General features: G+C 42.8%; 1 protein-coding gene across 1 annotated transcript in view; it reads right to left on the bottom strand.

The window, feature by feature from the left end:
* LOC139015588 (cyclin-Y-like protein 1) overlaps positions 1-14,839 on the bottom strand; it is a 37,935-nt gene that overhangs the window by 11,295 nt on the left and 11,801 nt on the right. The window contains exons 2-5 of the mRNA XM_070423394.1: positions 7,087-7,157; positions 5,938-6,035; positions 2,969-3,004; positions 355-406 (exon numbers count right to left, since the gene is read on the bottom strand). Coding sequence (XP_070279495.1) covers positions 355-406; positions 2,969-3,004; positions 5,938-6,035; positions 7,087-7,157 — 257 coding nt within the window. The remainder of the gene's footprint in view (positions 1-354; positions 407-2,968; positions 3,005-5,937; positions 6,036-7,086; positions 7,158-14,839) is intronic.

Here is a 14,839-nt window from a genome sequence, read left to right as displayed (position 1 = left end):
GTTACACACCCCAGAATCGGGTCCCTCCTCTCTGGTTCCAGGTTCATCACCTGAGAACCACAGCTGCCAAGTCACAGCAACTCAGTAGCATCTGCATTGAGTGTCAGCCCCCTGTTGGTCAGTGCACGCCATAGCTACCAGTTAGACAGTCGCTTATGCTTTTTTATATAGAGATTTCTTTTGTAAAATAATTAGATACAACATGTGTTGGGGAAGAAAACTTAAAGGAAGGTAATGTGAACTCCAAGCTGGAGAAAGTAATTTTTTACTAGTGATTAATTTTGAAGCAAATCAGCATGGAATAAGCACAACTGTCTGAGAGAAAAGGACAACCTCAATACAACTGGCACTTACTGTGACAGGATGGAGTCTCTCATCAAAAATGTCCTTGGATCTATTTGCATCTCTAGAAAACAAGAACGTGATTGAAAAAAAACTAATCCAGGAATTGTCGTGTTAGCAACACATCTGCTGGGGGTAGAGGGGGGTGGAGGGAGCTTAACCTTCAACAAAGAAAGTCCTTCTACAAATTCTTCTCTTAGATCCCGTAGGAATTTTCTGACCTCTTTTTATTCAGCACATCAAATTCTCTGAAATTTTTTCTACAATGACCTGTCAGAGCTGCCTTTATAAGCATTGACCCTCCCTAATAGGCAACGCTAGGCAACCAAATCGATGGCCAGTCCTCTAACCTCTCATTGGCAGACACAGGAACATTTTACAACGCAGTAGTAGTGGGCAATTCTTCATGTGAGAATGAGATTCCTGTTTTTTTTTTCCACTGTTTTCTCTCTTACTAGTTTCCTATATTATATTCTTCTTGATTCTTTACAATAATCTGAGGTTAAAATTTGCCTTTGTATTTTAAAAGTGACCACTCTATTGATTTGAGGGGGAAAAATGGATTGGCTGCCTCCTATACATGGAACTGGAAAACTAGCTATGTGGCCTTACAGTATTGAACCTACAACCTAGGTATGTGCTGCCCTAACTTGGAATCAGACCTGCCAGCTTTTGGTGTACAAGACAATGCTCCAACCAACTGAGTGAGGGAAACCAGTCTTCTGGGGGTTTTTAGGTTTAATATTCCACACTACTACACTCTGCTCATTTACACAGTGGTTCTCCAAGTGTGTTTTGCAGGCTTCAGTGGTTCCACTAGACCATTTCCAGGAGACCCATGAGGCCAAAACTGTTTGTATAGAAATATTAAGGCACTGCCTGCATTTACACTGACATTTGCAATGACTGGATAAAAGCCAAAGTCAGTAAAACTGGTTTCTGAGCAAGAATCAAGGCAGGGGTCCCAATCTGTGCTAGTAGTTATTCTATTCTTCACTGCCACTTGTTGACAAGAAATATGCTTTACTTAAGCACATCTTTGATAAAGCAGTGACAATGAATAATGTAATTAGAAGTTGAATCTTCTTTTTATACTCTACAGTGGTTCTCAACCTTCTGGCCCTTTAAATACAGTTCCTCATGTTGTGACCCAACCATAAAATTATTTTCGTTGCTACTTCATAACTGTAATGTTGTTACTGTTATGAGTTGTACTGTAAATATCTGATATGCAGGATGGTCTTAAGTGACCCTTGTGAAAGGATCATTCGACCGCCAAAGGGGTCGTGACCCACAGGTTGAGAAATGCTGCAAGGGGAAGTATGCATTAAGTACTTCTGCATACTGAAATGTGGTTGTTAAGGAAAAACACTTGGAATTAGTTATGAGATGAATGCCCTACTGTTCTCAGAGAATAATATTTTTATTTGATAATACAAGTGTCGTGCACTCAAGACTGAAAAGTGAGTCTGTCACTTCCAGGAAAATAACTTATACATTTCTTGCCAATTGCACAGTTCCAGCTATCAAGCTCAGAATCAAGATTGGGGAAAACTTGTATCCTTTTTGTAACCTAACAGTTTTTCAATACCTAAAGGTTTTTCTGGGAAGACTGGTGGTTATGTGATGCTACCTAACAAAAGTGAGTTTTGATACTGTAAAAAGAAATGTGAGCTGATACTTTCCAAATGACCAATGCACAATGTTATTAGAAAATTACTTACAATTTAAGAGATTCATTTAGCATAGAAGATGTATGCATGGGTACTAATTTAACAGAGACCTTAGTACAAGTTCAAGGATAGGATTTAAAATTCCATTGTAACTAATTTCAGAAGACAGCTTCTGTGGACTTCTGGTAGAGTATCAAAGAATATTGAAAATTATCTGAAGGCTTTGAAAATACAAACTTTTCTAGCCATAAAGATACATGAGGCTGGGTCTGCATATTGTTTATTCAAAACAAATTATTGAGATGACTGAGGTAATCACTAAGGATTGAAGACAGAGTGTAAGTGAGAATCAGCTGTCTTCTGTTGAACCAGACATAAAGAGATTTGCAAAATGTAAATAAGTGACACAATTTCCATTCGACCAATTTATTGTGGAAAATGATTCTCTTTTATAAAGAATTTTGTTACCACTATGACTTGCTATCAGGGGTGTTTCTGCCCCCCAGGAAACATTCGGCCATGGTGGATACAGCTTTTGTTGTCAAAATGAGGCCTGGGAAGATGATGCTACTGGCATCTAGTGAGGAGAGGCCAGGGAAGCTGTAAACACCCTGTAACGCACAAGGCAATCCGCCACAACAAAGCAGTATCCTGCTCAAAATTTCAACAGTGCTATAAAAACCATGTTTCAACATACAAGGAATTCATTTTTAAATTCTCAATTTTAATTTCTAATACAGTAAATATCAATATAAACCACATAAACAAATTTTCTTCAGGATCCTCAATAACTTATGCATTAGGAGTCCTAAGACTAAAACAAATGGTTCGCTTCAACAATGTAATAAGAGCACTATAGCTTACTCCAATAATATCCATAGTTAAAATCTAACACTAACTTTATATCTTGTAAGTTTATTAGCTAGAATAACAAGACTGGTTTTAAAACTCACCTCTTCTTTATGTGGTAATATATTGCTAGTGCCAGGCTGTGGAGAAAAGAAAAAGTAACAATTGACTTTATGTCAGGTCTGAAGACAGGTTTTAAAAGGGTTGTGGTGGGGGAAGACCATCCCAGCTGCCCAGTGGCCATGAGATCCTCATTCAGAAAGTATCGCCCAAGCACTTTCTGCCTTGTGGTAGTTCTTTGTCAGTTACTAAAATTAGGAAAACCAAAATGCTAAGGAATATGCTGTTAGAAGACATGTTTTGGGTGATCATTATAACATATAAGTTATTACACTCTTGCCCTACCTTTTGCCTTTCTACTCAGAGAACCCTTCATCCTGTACAAGTTAGATCTACTTGTACACATGCTTAAATTTAAGCCACAGTAGTTTTTCCACCTGCCCACCTATTTTCCTTCTTCCCCTAAAGTTAAATAAAATGCTCTATACTGAAGACAATCATTTAAGGTCACTTTTACATAATTGTTAAGAAAATATAATGACAAATATAAGAATGCAATGAAGTAAAATTATACACCGTGTAGTATTAAAAACATTTATTTCCAAATTAGTTTAAATAAAATTTTAATGAGCAGATGTAATTCCTCATATACTGCGTAAGTTCCTATATCCCTATGTTATTCCCAGATGCTGTGTAACATGAAACAAAGGATTGCTGTAGATCAAGTTATATGCTTTTTCTCTTTGCCCCAAATGTCAGAAATGAAGCTCCAAATAATTGAGGAAAAGCAAACCTGAATTTTATAACTAGGTTATAGAATATTAGCAGTTGTACAAAGGCCTGCAGCATTGTTAGCATCAAAGATGGGCACTTCTATAGTGCTTCAAACAGTTTCATCTTCAAAATGATTTTAAAATCATAGAATTTGAAGCATATAAGCTGAAAGGAACCAATGAACTTGTGATGATATTTAACTCAGCAACCCATTTTACAGAGAAAGTAACCAAGGCTTAAAACTGACTTGCTCAAGGTCCCACCAAGAGTGAGAAGCAGTTCTCCTTCTTCTACCCTCTAACCAGGCAGTGTGTTTCCCAAGCTTGGCTGTGCATTGGGATCATCAGAGGAGTTTTACAAACTGCCTCCTTCCACCTTGAGATGCTCTGATTTAACGGGCATTGGTTAACTTTGGAAGCTTCTCAGGGGATGACAAAGTGCAGCAAAGTTTGAGAACACATGAAGTAGAGTTAAAATCAAAATCATCCCAGATGCTTTTCTCCACATAAAAATGCCTTCCATCCCTCCTCAGCTTATCAGAAGGCTTGTGAGAGTGACAGAGTGTGTTAGGGAAGGAGAAATGGAATGCATGTGTTTAGAGACACATTTAGACAAAAATTGCGTAAGTGATTCTAATAAGGCTCACCCATCACATTGAGAACAATACACTATTACCCCAGAATAAACAGTTTTTCAAAACCATTCCTAAAAGCTAATGAGCTCTATTAATATTCTCACTAAACCTTTAATTTACCAATAGTAAATGTACTGAATGATCATTTTCAAAACTTGATAAGAGCAAATGAAAATTTACTGTACTTCCAAAAATTAGACGAATTTGGAGGGAAAAGGCGTAACACCCACTTGTCTAAGTAAGGCTAATCTTCAAAACAACTCTTGAATTATATATTGTAACACCAGAATCATCTAATTCAAAAGAAGCTATGAAATGCAGCCAGAAAGGACTGGTTTTTACTCCCGGATTTAGTGGCCAGACTGAAGAAAAAGACTCAGTGATTGTGAGTTGGGTGCCAAAGCTCAGGACTTTAGAGAAAGACGGGCTCCAGTTTTGCTGAAACTCAATTTGATCTCAACTGTTGTTATGAGAGAAGAAACTTACATTATTATGATTGTTAACTGGCTGTTATAATTAAAGTAGAAGTTACTGAGAATTTAATTAGCCAAAAAAGCTGATACAATATAAACAAAATTAAGTTTATAAATAAATTATGTCTTAGGACTGAAAAATAAAATCAGGAATGAGGATTTTAATATTTTCAGGTAGAATTTCCCAAACTGTGTTCTGGAAAGTCAACCCTCTCATCTTGTAGAGACACCAATAATGATCCTTGGACAGCACCAATGGGGTTCAGGAAGCTCCACATCCTAGTTTGGTTTTATTTTGCTCTTAAGTAAGCTTGAAAGTTTCATATTAGGGTGTTTTTAAAGTGCATCTCCAATTGTGGACTATGAACTCACAGAATTTAATGAATAGTTTTCACCATCATGACACTGTTATGTTTGCTTAAGCGTAAACTTGACTGTGACTATGTTTCCCAAACTTCACCTCTCTCATGATTTTGCTTTGATTTTGTTATATATGGATCGATATAATGTAGTTTCTTGAAGATGTGTAAATATATATCTATACATATATATATATAACTAAATTTAATTCATCTATGAAATTAAAACCTCAGTTGAACAAATTTAATCCTCAAAGAAATTATCCTGAAAAGTTGTTCCTTTAGACTGCTTTGATGCATTTTTCCTGGAAGGAGAGTGCATTTCAATATAGAAATAGTGCAGAAAAAAAGAAAGTAGGATGGGGGAAACCTGACACAATCCAATGAACTGTAATTGCAGATACATGCTGGTGCCAGTAGGGGACAAGCTGTCCCTTCTTCCAAGAGCAGCTTCCAGGGTAGTACACATGGTTTTAGGCCTGTATCTCATGAAGAAATACTTTATTCCAGAAACATTCAGTAAAACACACCTCTCCTTTCATTGTGTTCAACAATGTCTCAGGAACAGTAATGCCTCAAGTAAAGATAAACACTTTTGGGGGGATTTTTCAATTGTTAAGTGGGTTTCCCTTCTTCCATTCACTCTAAGATTAAAATGGAAGTGGAAATCAATATATAATTGACACCAGTGTTTTAACCTGAGCACTGAAAAGGACAATCAAATGAAAGTACATATGGGCAGGATAAGGGTTCTGTCCCCTATTTGTACTCACCACTGCAAGGTGATTTTCAAATCAGACTGAGAAATAGTGCTGTCTACAAATACTGTAGCACACGAGCTGTACTTTTCCCTAAGGTGACCAGGAGACACCTGAAGGGGAAGGGGAAGAGGAGAAAATATCACAGTAACTTAAACCTACAAAAGTGTGTATTTCCTCGGTTAAAATGTCAGACAATTAAGCATTACAATTGTTCTCATACCCTATGAACTGCTTCAGTGCAATACCATGTTCAGCTCTGCAGTAAACACACTGCATGCTCTCACTTCCAACGATGAGAATTGACGAAGGGGTCATAAAATGCTGCCCTGGACATACTACCTATAATCCAACTTGGCAAACACCTATGATTAATTCCCTTTATAACAATGTAAAACATTTAAAATAAGATTTTAGTGTTTTTTCCTTGAGAAATGAATCCTGCCAAGATTTCTATTTCTACTATTTATTTTCTACATTAAGACATACTGCCTTCTATAATATTGAAGCAAGAGCTTTTACTGAAGTACATAAAAGCCAATAATAAATGTTAGTTCAGGAGACAGTGTGACAAAATACATGTATCTGAGGCAGAGGTGTGTGTGTGCTGGGACTGGCCTGCGGCTCACAAGTTAGGGACCAGAGTTCTCTCTGGGCCTCAGTTTCCTTACCTTGAGAATTAAAAAGTATTGTTTTAAGATTCTCTCACATCCAAAAATAGATCAAACAACTCTGAGAATTTAACTCTCTCCTCATATTGAAATAAGACTATTATTACATTACTCAAAAGAGAACCTCAGATAATAAGGTACTTAACATGATATTACAAATTCTACTAGAGGCCTGGTGCACACATTTATGCACAGGTAAGGGGTCCCTTGGCCTGGCCCGCCAATCAGGGCTGATTGGGGCCGTCTTGCCCAGTCCTGATCCGGGCTGATCAGGGCCGACCAGCCAGGGGTGGGACTATGGGAGGTTGGCTGGCCACAGGAGGTTGGCTTATGAGCACAATTAACACCAGGGGCAGTTTTTGCATTGAGTGTCTGCCCTCTGGTTGTCAGTGGGCATCATAGCGACTGGTTGACTGGTTGTAACGGTCTCCTAGGCTTTTAGATATATATATAAACTAGATCCAATGCATGAGTTCATGTACGAGTAGGGTACCTCAATCAGGGCTGATTGGGGCTGTGGGACGTTGGCAGGCGGGACAGGCCATGAAAGGTTGGCCAGGCAGCCTAATCGGGGCGATTGGGGCCAGCTGACCAGGGGAGGGGTCATTGGAGGTTCCAATCAGGGCCATTGGGGCCAGCTGGAGGGAGGAAACGTGGGAAGTTGGTTGACTAGCCTTGGGTTATGGCCATGGGAAGTTGGTTGGTCAGTGGGAGGTGCTGCAAAGGGTTGGTAAGTCACCTGGCGGGAGGGGCTATGGGAGTTTGCCCGGCCCAAGGGAGAGACTGCGGGAGATTGGCCAGGCCATCGGGGCCATCAGGCTGGCTGGCCAGTGGGGGGAGGGTTTGTGGGACGTTGGCTGTGGAAGTACACTGACCACCAGGGGGAAGCTCCTGCATTGAGTGTCTGTCCCCTGGTGGTCAGTATGCATCACAGCTACCGGTTGTTCGGTTGCTTAGGCTTTTATATATATAGATTCCCTAAGCTACATGATACTAATCAGGACTCTGCCTAACTCAGATGCTCTCTCTGACTACAAGGCCTTTTTCTTCCACTTTTTCTCAGCAAGGTTAACCCCACTTCCCAGATACCTCCAGGAGATTTCTGCCAACAGTTACACGACACAACTGCTCCCTTTCTCTACTCTCACACATCTGAGTTACTACTTGTTACACGGTATCAACTGCTTCCAGGGCATCCCTCTCATAAAAAGTGAGCTTCTCTAGGGAAGACAGGACTTTCACTCCTGTTATACATCCAACCTTCTCAGCACAGAATCTGGGGCAAGTTGGGCGTGCGACAAGTATTTGACCAATTGTCTAAAATCAATTGCAACTGGAAGGCAAATCCTACTACTGAGACAAATTAGAATTTACCTGCAGTGGTGTCAGACATATGACAATGATTTTTTGAGATATGCTAGAGAATAAATTATCTTTAAAACACTAGAAATATTCATGTCTTTTAGAAGTATCCATTGATTTAAGAGCCCAACAATACAGCAATAATCAAATACGGAAAGAGCCCAAACGATGTTACAAAAATCCTCTTAGAGTAAAACCAAAACCCAATTCTAGTCACTGTAAGTAGTTGAAAGTAATAGTAGTAGTCTTTAATATGACAGAATACCAACATTCTAATAAGCTTCATTTTGTTAGTGGCAAAATGGCACCAGATGTTTGACTTTTGTCGTTGAGTTTGGCTGAGGAAGAATTTAGAGCCAAGAACTTAAATTATAAGAGAAAGTATATTTAGAAAGTCACAGAGGTAGAAGTGAGCCAGTGTTGCTGCATGGGCTCCACACACAAGTTACAGAGGCAGAAGAAGGGCCCCTGGAACTTAGAAGAAGGAAAGGAAGAATATACACACCCAGGGAAACAAGAGGGGGAAGGCATGGGCATGCTCCAGAGTGAGAGCACCTGAGAAGAGGGCGGGGAAAACTACAGGCATGCTCAAGGGAGAGAGAGCACAGGTGCTGGGTCCTTCATCTTAAAGGCTTTTACCTAAAGGCAGAAATTTTAGGGACGGTCTTAGGGGACCTAAGCTGGGCCTGAAGCTGAAACCAACTGAGGCCTAGATATTACTTCTACTTTGACCAAAACTCTGTCTCTAAGCTCAGCAGACCTGAGGCTTTGTTACTAAGGTTGTTAGAATCAGGCCAGAACCTCTTTTGTCCTCAGGGCTTAATGCTATGGGAGTCAGGATGCAAGGGCATGCATGCAAGTTGTATGAGACTATTCACTGGGACCCTTGTTTCTCTTTAAGGGTGTCCATTTGCTGGGGGAGGAAAGATGAGGGGACCAGCGATATGAAAGTTCAGGGGTTGTAAACTGCATGACGGGTGATATGCTAAGGGAGGAAAGGTCACCCTTGGGTGAGGTCCCACCCTACAATACTTGGTTTCCCAGTTTTGCCCATTGCTAGGCACCAACAGCTTTCTACTTTGGTGACATACTTGGCCTATCGTTCCTACTCTGTTCTTGTCTGCCTCACTGCCTACTGTATCAGTTTTCTTGTGTTATTATAAACTAATTCAGATAAGCCTTCTTTCCTCATATTCCTATAAAATAGCTTTCATCATGCTGTCACACTTTCCCACCAGGGTATCCCTCATATACACAAAAGGCAGGAAGGGAGATTATCCGGTTGATATCTTTTAAAATGCAGAGCATTTTAAAACTTCCAGTATCCAATAATCAGAAATATCTTTATATTATACTAGAAGCCAGATACAGAAAATTCATGCAGGAGTAGGCCTTCCTTTCCCTGGCTGCCAGCACCAGCTTCCCTCTGGCACCCGGGACCCAGGCTTCCCTCGCAGCCCTGTCTCCATCTGGAAGTTGGTTGTCCGGGAGGATGTGGGGTCAAATTAGTATATTATACTTTTATTGTTATAGATAAAATATCATTTTGCCTGTTTCAGATGCTTCCCTTTAAAGCCACTGACTCCTCAGTAACCAGAAGCACCAGATGGCATAATTTGAAAACAATCATTATTTAGAGGAATAAATTCTCCTTCAAGCTAGAAATATTTTAACTATAGCTAAAACTCTGATATGTTTCTTAAGCCATGCAGTTAACATATACTTTACTATTGGGATCTCATCAGACGAATACAGCTTAAAATATGAAAACTCAATCAAATACTTTTTTTCTAAATGGAAGGTTTACTACTATACAGCTGCAATATGGCATATAATACACCATAATAAAGTCAATTATGACCAGAAACCTATATAGAGGGGAGTAAAAAGAATAGGAAAAAATGCACCAAAATATAAACTAATTAGTAAAACTTTGGGTGATATTTGCTCCCATTTCCGCTATTTAAATTTTTTCCATTATAAATGTACATTGTGTTCTATTTGAAAATAGTGCTAAAACACTGAAAATTTTTAATCAGACATGGGCTCACAGGTCTATGGGGGTTCATTTAGTAAAACAACACTTTACAGTATAGTACTGTTAGGTCCAATCAAAGCAACACTGAGTACTTCCCCATCAGTCCAGGTCTACTCCCAATTTTTCAAAATTTCCAGTACCAAGTATCTAGTACCCACTATGGTGGCAGAATTAAACCTCATAGCAAATCCTGGATATACTGGCTGCCAGATGATTATGTTTCTCTCATCTTGCTTGAATATGTAAAACAATTGTTCTCTATGGTTAAAACTTTACTGTTGCTAGCGTACAACCTCAATAAACTCCACAGAAAAACATAGAGATAAAAATGCAAATACTAAAAAAGAATCAAAGAGCCTAAATGCTAATGACAAGGTAGTCTTTGTAGGTATTTCAGTAGGTCACTAGAATACACTAGGCAAAAATCCTACTGTATGTTCACTCATTCAGAACAAATGGTAGAATAGATTGACTTTTACAATCTTTTCAAGAAAGGGAAGGGGTTTGTTAGATTTACTTAGTTATTATTATCACTAGAGGCCCGGTGCACAAAAATTTGTGCACTTGGGGGGGGGGTCCCCCAGCCCAGCCTGTGCCCTCTCACAGTCTGGGACCCCTCGGGAGATATCGACCTGCTGGCTTAGGCCTGCTCCCGGGTGGCTTAGGCCAATCCCTAAGTGCAGCCCTTGGTCAGGCTCAGAGCAGGGCCGATTGGGGAGTTGGGGCGCCACCCCGTCATGCACAGAGCAAGGCGGATCGGGAGGTTGCAATGCCACCCTCAGTCACGCTCAGGGTAGACTGATTGGGGGGTTGGGGCACCGCCCCCTGTTACACTCAAGGCAGGGTCAACGGGGAGGTTGCGGCGCCACCCCCTACCACGCACAGAACAGGGCAGATCAGGGGGTTGGGGCGCTGCCCCCTGTAACTAACAGAGCAGGGTCCATCAGGGGGTTGGGGCGCTGTTCCCTATCACTCACAGAGCAGGACCCATCAGGGGGTTGAGGAGCTCCCCGCTGTCACTCACAGAGTAGGGCTGATAGGGGAGCTGGGGCACCGCCCCCTGTCACACACAGAGCAGGGCGGATCAAGGGGTTGGGGCACTGCACCCTGTCACACTCAGGGCAGGGCCAATGGAGAGGTTATGTCTCTACCCTGTCATACACAGAGCAAGGTCCGTGGAGGGGGGTTGGGGCGCCACCCTCTATCACCCACAGAGCAGGGCCAATCAGGGGGTTGGGGCACCGCCACTGTCACACTCAGGGCAGGGCCAATGGAGAGGTTATGGTTCGACCCTGTCACACACAGAGCAGGGCCGATCAGGGGGTTGGTGCGCTGCACCCTGTCACACAGAGAGTCGCAGGGCAATCGGGGGATTGGGGAGCTCCCCCCATCAGGCACAGAGCAGGGCTGATCAAGGGGTTTGGGCGCTACCCCCTGTCACGCTGATCCCAGTGCCGGGAGGCATATACCCTTTTACTATATAGAATAGAGGCCTGGTGCACGGGTAGGGGCCGGCTGGTTTGCCCTGAAGGGTGTCCTGGATCAGGGTGGGGGTCCCCACTGGGGTGCCTGGCCAGTCTGGGTGAGGGGCTGAAGGCTGTTTTCCATCTGGCAGTTGACTAAAAGCTCCCAACTGCTCCTTGTTTTCTTTTTTTTTTTTATTCTGGGCCAGCTTTAGCTCTGAGGCCTCGCTGCTGAAAACATGGATACAGTGTTGGAGTCCGGGGCTGACTGAAAGCCGCTTTTGTTCAGCTTCTTATTTGCAACATAGTAATAGTTGCTTAGAGTTGCAGTTGAGAGGCCGGCAAGGGAGGCGGGGAACGTTGGAGTCTGCAGTTCCTGGAGGAAGCAAACCTCCCTGCTCGCTTCAGTGCATGGCTGCCGGCCGCCATCTTGGCTGACAGTTAATTTGCATAAGGATACGCTGATTAGCCAATGGGAAGGGTAGCGGTCGTACGCCAATTACCATGTTTCTCTTTTATTAGTGTAGATTGTTTTTTATTGTCTAAAGTTTTACATGTCTACTTTTTCCCCAATTGACTCCCCATGCCATTCCCACCCCGTGTGGGCAAACCCCTACCACCCCAGTGTCTGTGTCCATCGGTTATGCTAATATGTATGCATATAAGTCCTTTGGTTTCTCTTCTTACCCCCTCTCCCCCCTCCCCACTGCTATTTGTCTCTGGATCTATTCCTGTTTATCAAATTATGTTCATCATTATATCATACATATGAGTGAGATCATGTGATATTTATCTTTCTCTGACTGGCTTATTTCGCTTAGCATAATGCTCTCCAGTTCCATCTGTGCTGTTGCAAATGGTAAAAGTTCCTTCTTTTTCATAGCAGCACTAGAGGCATGGTGCATGAAATTGGTGCACTGGGGGCGGTGTCCCTCGGCCCAGATGCACATTCTCCAATCTGGAACACCTCGCGGATGTCTGACTGCTCGTTTAAGCCCAATCCATACACCGGCAGTTGGACATCCCTTTCACAATCTGGGACTGCTGGCTCCTAACCACTCGCCTGCTTGCCTGCCTGATTGCCCCTTACTGCTTCTGCCTGCTGGCCTGATCGCCCCCAACTGCCCTCCCCTGCCAGCCTGATTGCCCCCAACTGCCCTCCCCTGATGGGCTGATCTTGCCCTCAATGGCCCTCCCCTGCTGGCCTGGTTGCCTCCAACTGCTCTCCCCTGCCAGCCTGATCTCATCCTCAACTGCCCTCCCCTACTGACCTGATTACCCCTAACTGCATCTGCCTTGGCCCCCACCACCATTGCTTGGTCCAGAAGAAAGTTGGACGTCCAGAAGATGGTGGGTCAACCCAGTCTAATTAACATATTACCCTCTCATTAGATTATATAGGATAGGATTGCTTTAAGGGGGTGGGGAGGGAAGCCTTTTTCAGCAGGAGGAGATGCACTTGGCAGACAAAAATACATAATCACTATATCTTGATTGAGAGGCAGCCGTATGCACTGTACAGCCAAACTGGTCATTAAAAAATTGAACCACTTTCTTACACCTTACACCAAACAACCTTTGCCTTAAAACCTCTCCTCAGCCCCCACCTTAAGTTCTGCCTTCACAGTTCATCCAGATTAGGTTTTGATTGGTCAGTTTCTATGCCAGTCAGAATCAAAATCTTTGCCTCCTAGGCAGCCATTGGCTCTTCTCAGTTCACCCAGATTTGGTTGATTGGTCAGTTTCTATGCCAGTCAGCATCTCTGGGCCTATCTCCGGGCCTGATCAGACAGGTGTGGCTGACCAGCAGCCACCCCAGGCTTCTGGCAAGCAGGCTGAACTGCTGACCTCTCAGAGAGAGAGAGCTGCGGCTGCTGGTGAGGCCCAGAGAGAGAGGCAAGGGCTGATCAGCAGCTGCCACGGAGGCTGTGTATCAGACCCTGCTTCTCTTTCCAGGCCACAACAGCACCAACAGCAGCTGATCAGCTCTGTCTCTCTCATTTTCTGAGAGGTCAGCATTTCAGCCCGCTCACCAGTCCCTGCTCACCCGAGCCTGCTCCATGTGAAGTGTGGTGTTCGGTCATCCCTTCAGTTGTTTTGTACATTATGGTCCCTGGCTCTTTATATATATAGACTAGTAGCCCGGTGGAGAAATTCATGCATGGGGGTGGGAGGGAAAGGGGGACCCTCATCCTGATTGGCTGGTGAGCATAGTGGAGAGGACGGTACCAGAGTTGGTGAAAGTCCTGAGAGCCCCTGGGTGTGGCTTGGCGTGCCTCCTGGGGCTGGTGAAGGTCACAAGAGCCCATTGCCATGGCCACCGTCGCCTCCTGGGGCACTTGACACAGGCATATGCAAATTAACCTCCATCCTTGTGGGATACTTTGTATAGTCACTCAGATTGGCTTGTGGATGTGGCTTGTGGGCATGGCTTGGGCATAGCAGAGAGATGGTTAATTTGCATGTTTCTCTCTTATTATATAGGATAATGAACTCACAGAAAGAGAAATGAAAAAAAAATCCCATTTATCCATGCACCAAAAAAATTAAGATCACTGGGAATAAATGTAATTAAGGAGGTAAAAGACCTCAACACAGAAAACAATAGGACATTGAAAAAAGAGGTAAAGGAAGATCTAAACAAATAGAAGAACCTAATATGTGCATGGATTGGTAGAACCAACATTATTAAAATGTCCATACTACCCAAAGCAATCTACAGAATCAATGCAATCCCCATTAAAACACCAATTGCACATTTCAAAGATTGATAACAAACTTTCCTAAAATTTATATGGAATACAAAAATACCCTTAATAACCACAGCAATGCTGAGAAAGAAGAACAAAGTTGGAGGGATCACAATACCAGAAATGAAGCTATATGAGCAAGACATGGTTCTCACAACTGCCTGGTACTGGGACAAGAAAAGACATATAGACTAATGGAATAGAACAGATAACCCAGGGTTCCTTAGATTTAAGTTCAATAGCAAAGGCTAGAAAAATTATCATGCCTGGGAGTCTAAGTGACAACGCAAACCTTACTATCAAGTACCTGTTGAAATCCTGCCTACTGCCTCATCTTAACATATCCTATATAATAAAAGCCTAGGTAGTGTCACGTGATGTTGTCACAAGATGGCTGTCACAAGATGGAAGTCACAAGATGGCTGTCACAAGATGGCTGGCAGGGGAGGGCAGTTGAAGGTGATGAGGCCGGCAGGGTGGGCATTTGGGGGCGAACAGGCCAGCAGGAGAGGGCAGTTAGGGGTGACCAAACCTGCAGGGGAGGGTGTTAGGGGTGACCAGGCCTTCAGGGGAGGGCAATTGGAGCTGACCAGGCCTGTAGGGCAGTTTGGGGTGATTGGGCCTGTAGGGGAG

Source organism: Myotis yumanensis, unplaced genomic scaffold (assembly GCF_028538775.1).
Source record: "Myotis yumanensis isolate MYYU_CA2020_CCGP unplaced genomic scaffold, mMyoYum1.0.hap1 SCAF_1, whole genome shotgun sequence".
NCBI lineage: Eukaryota > Metazoa > Chordata > Mammalia > Chiroptera > Vespertilionidae > Myotis > Myotis yumanensis.
This window is presented reverse-complemented; position numbering and strand designations above follow the sequence as displayed.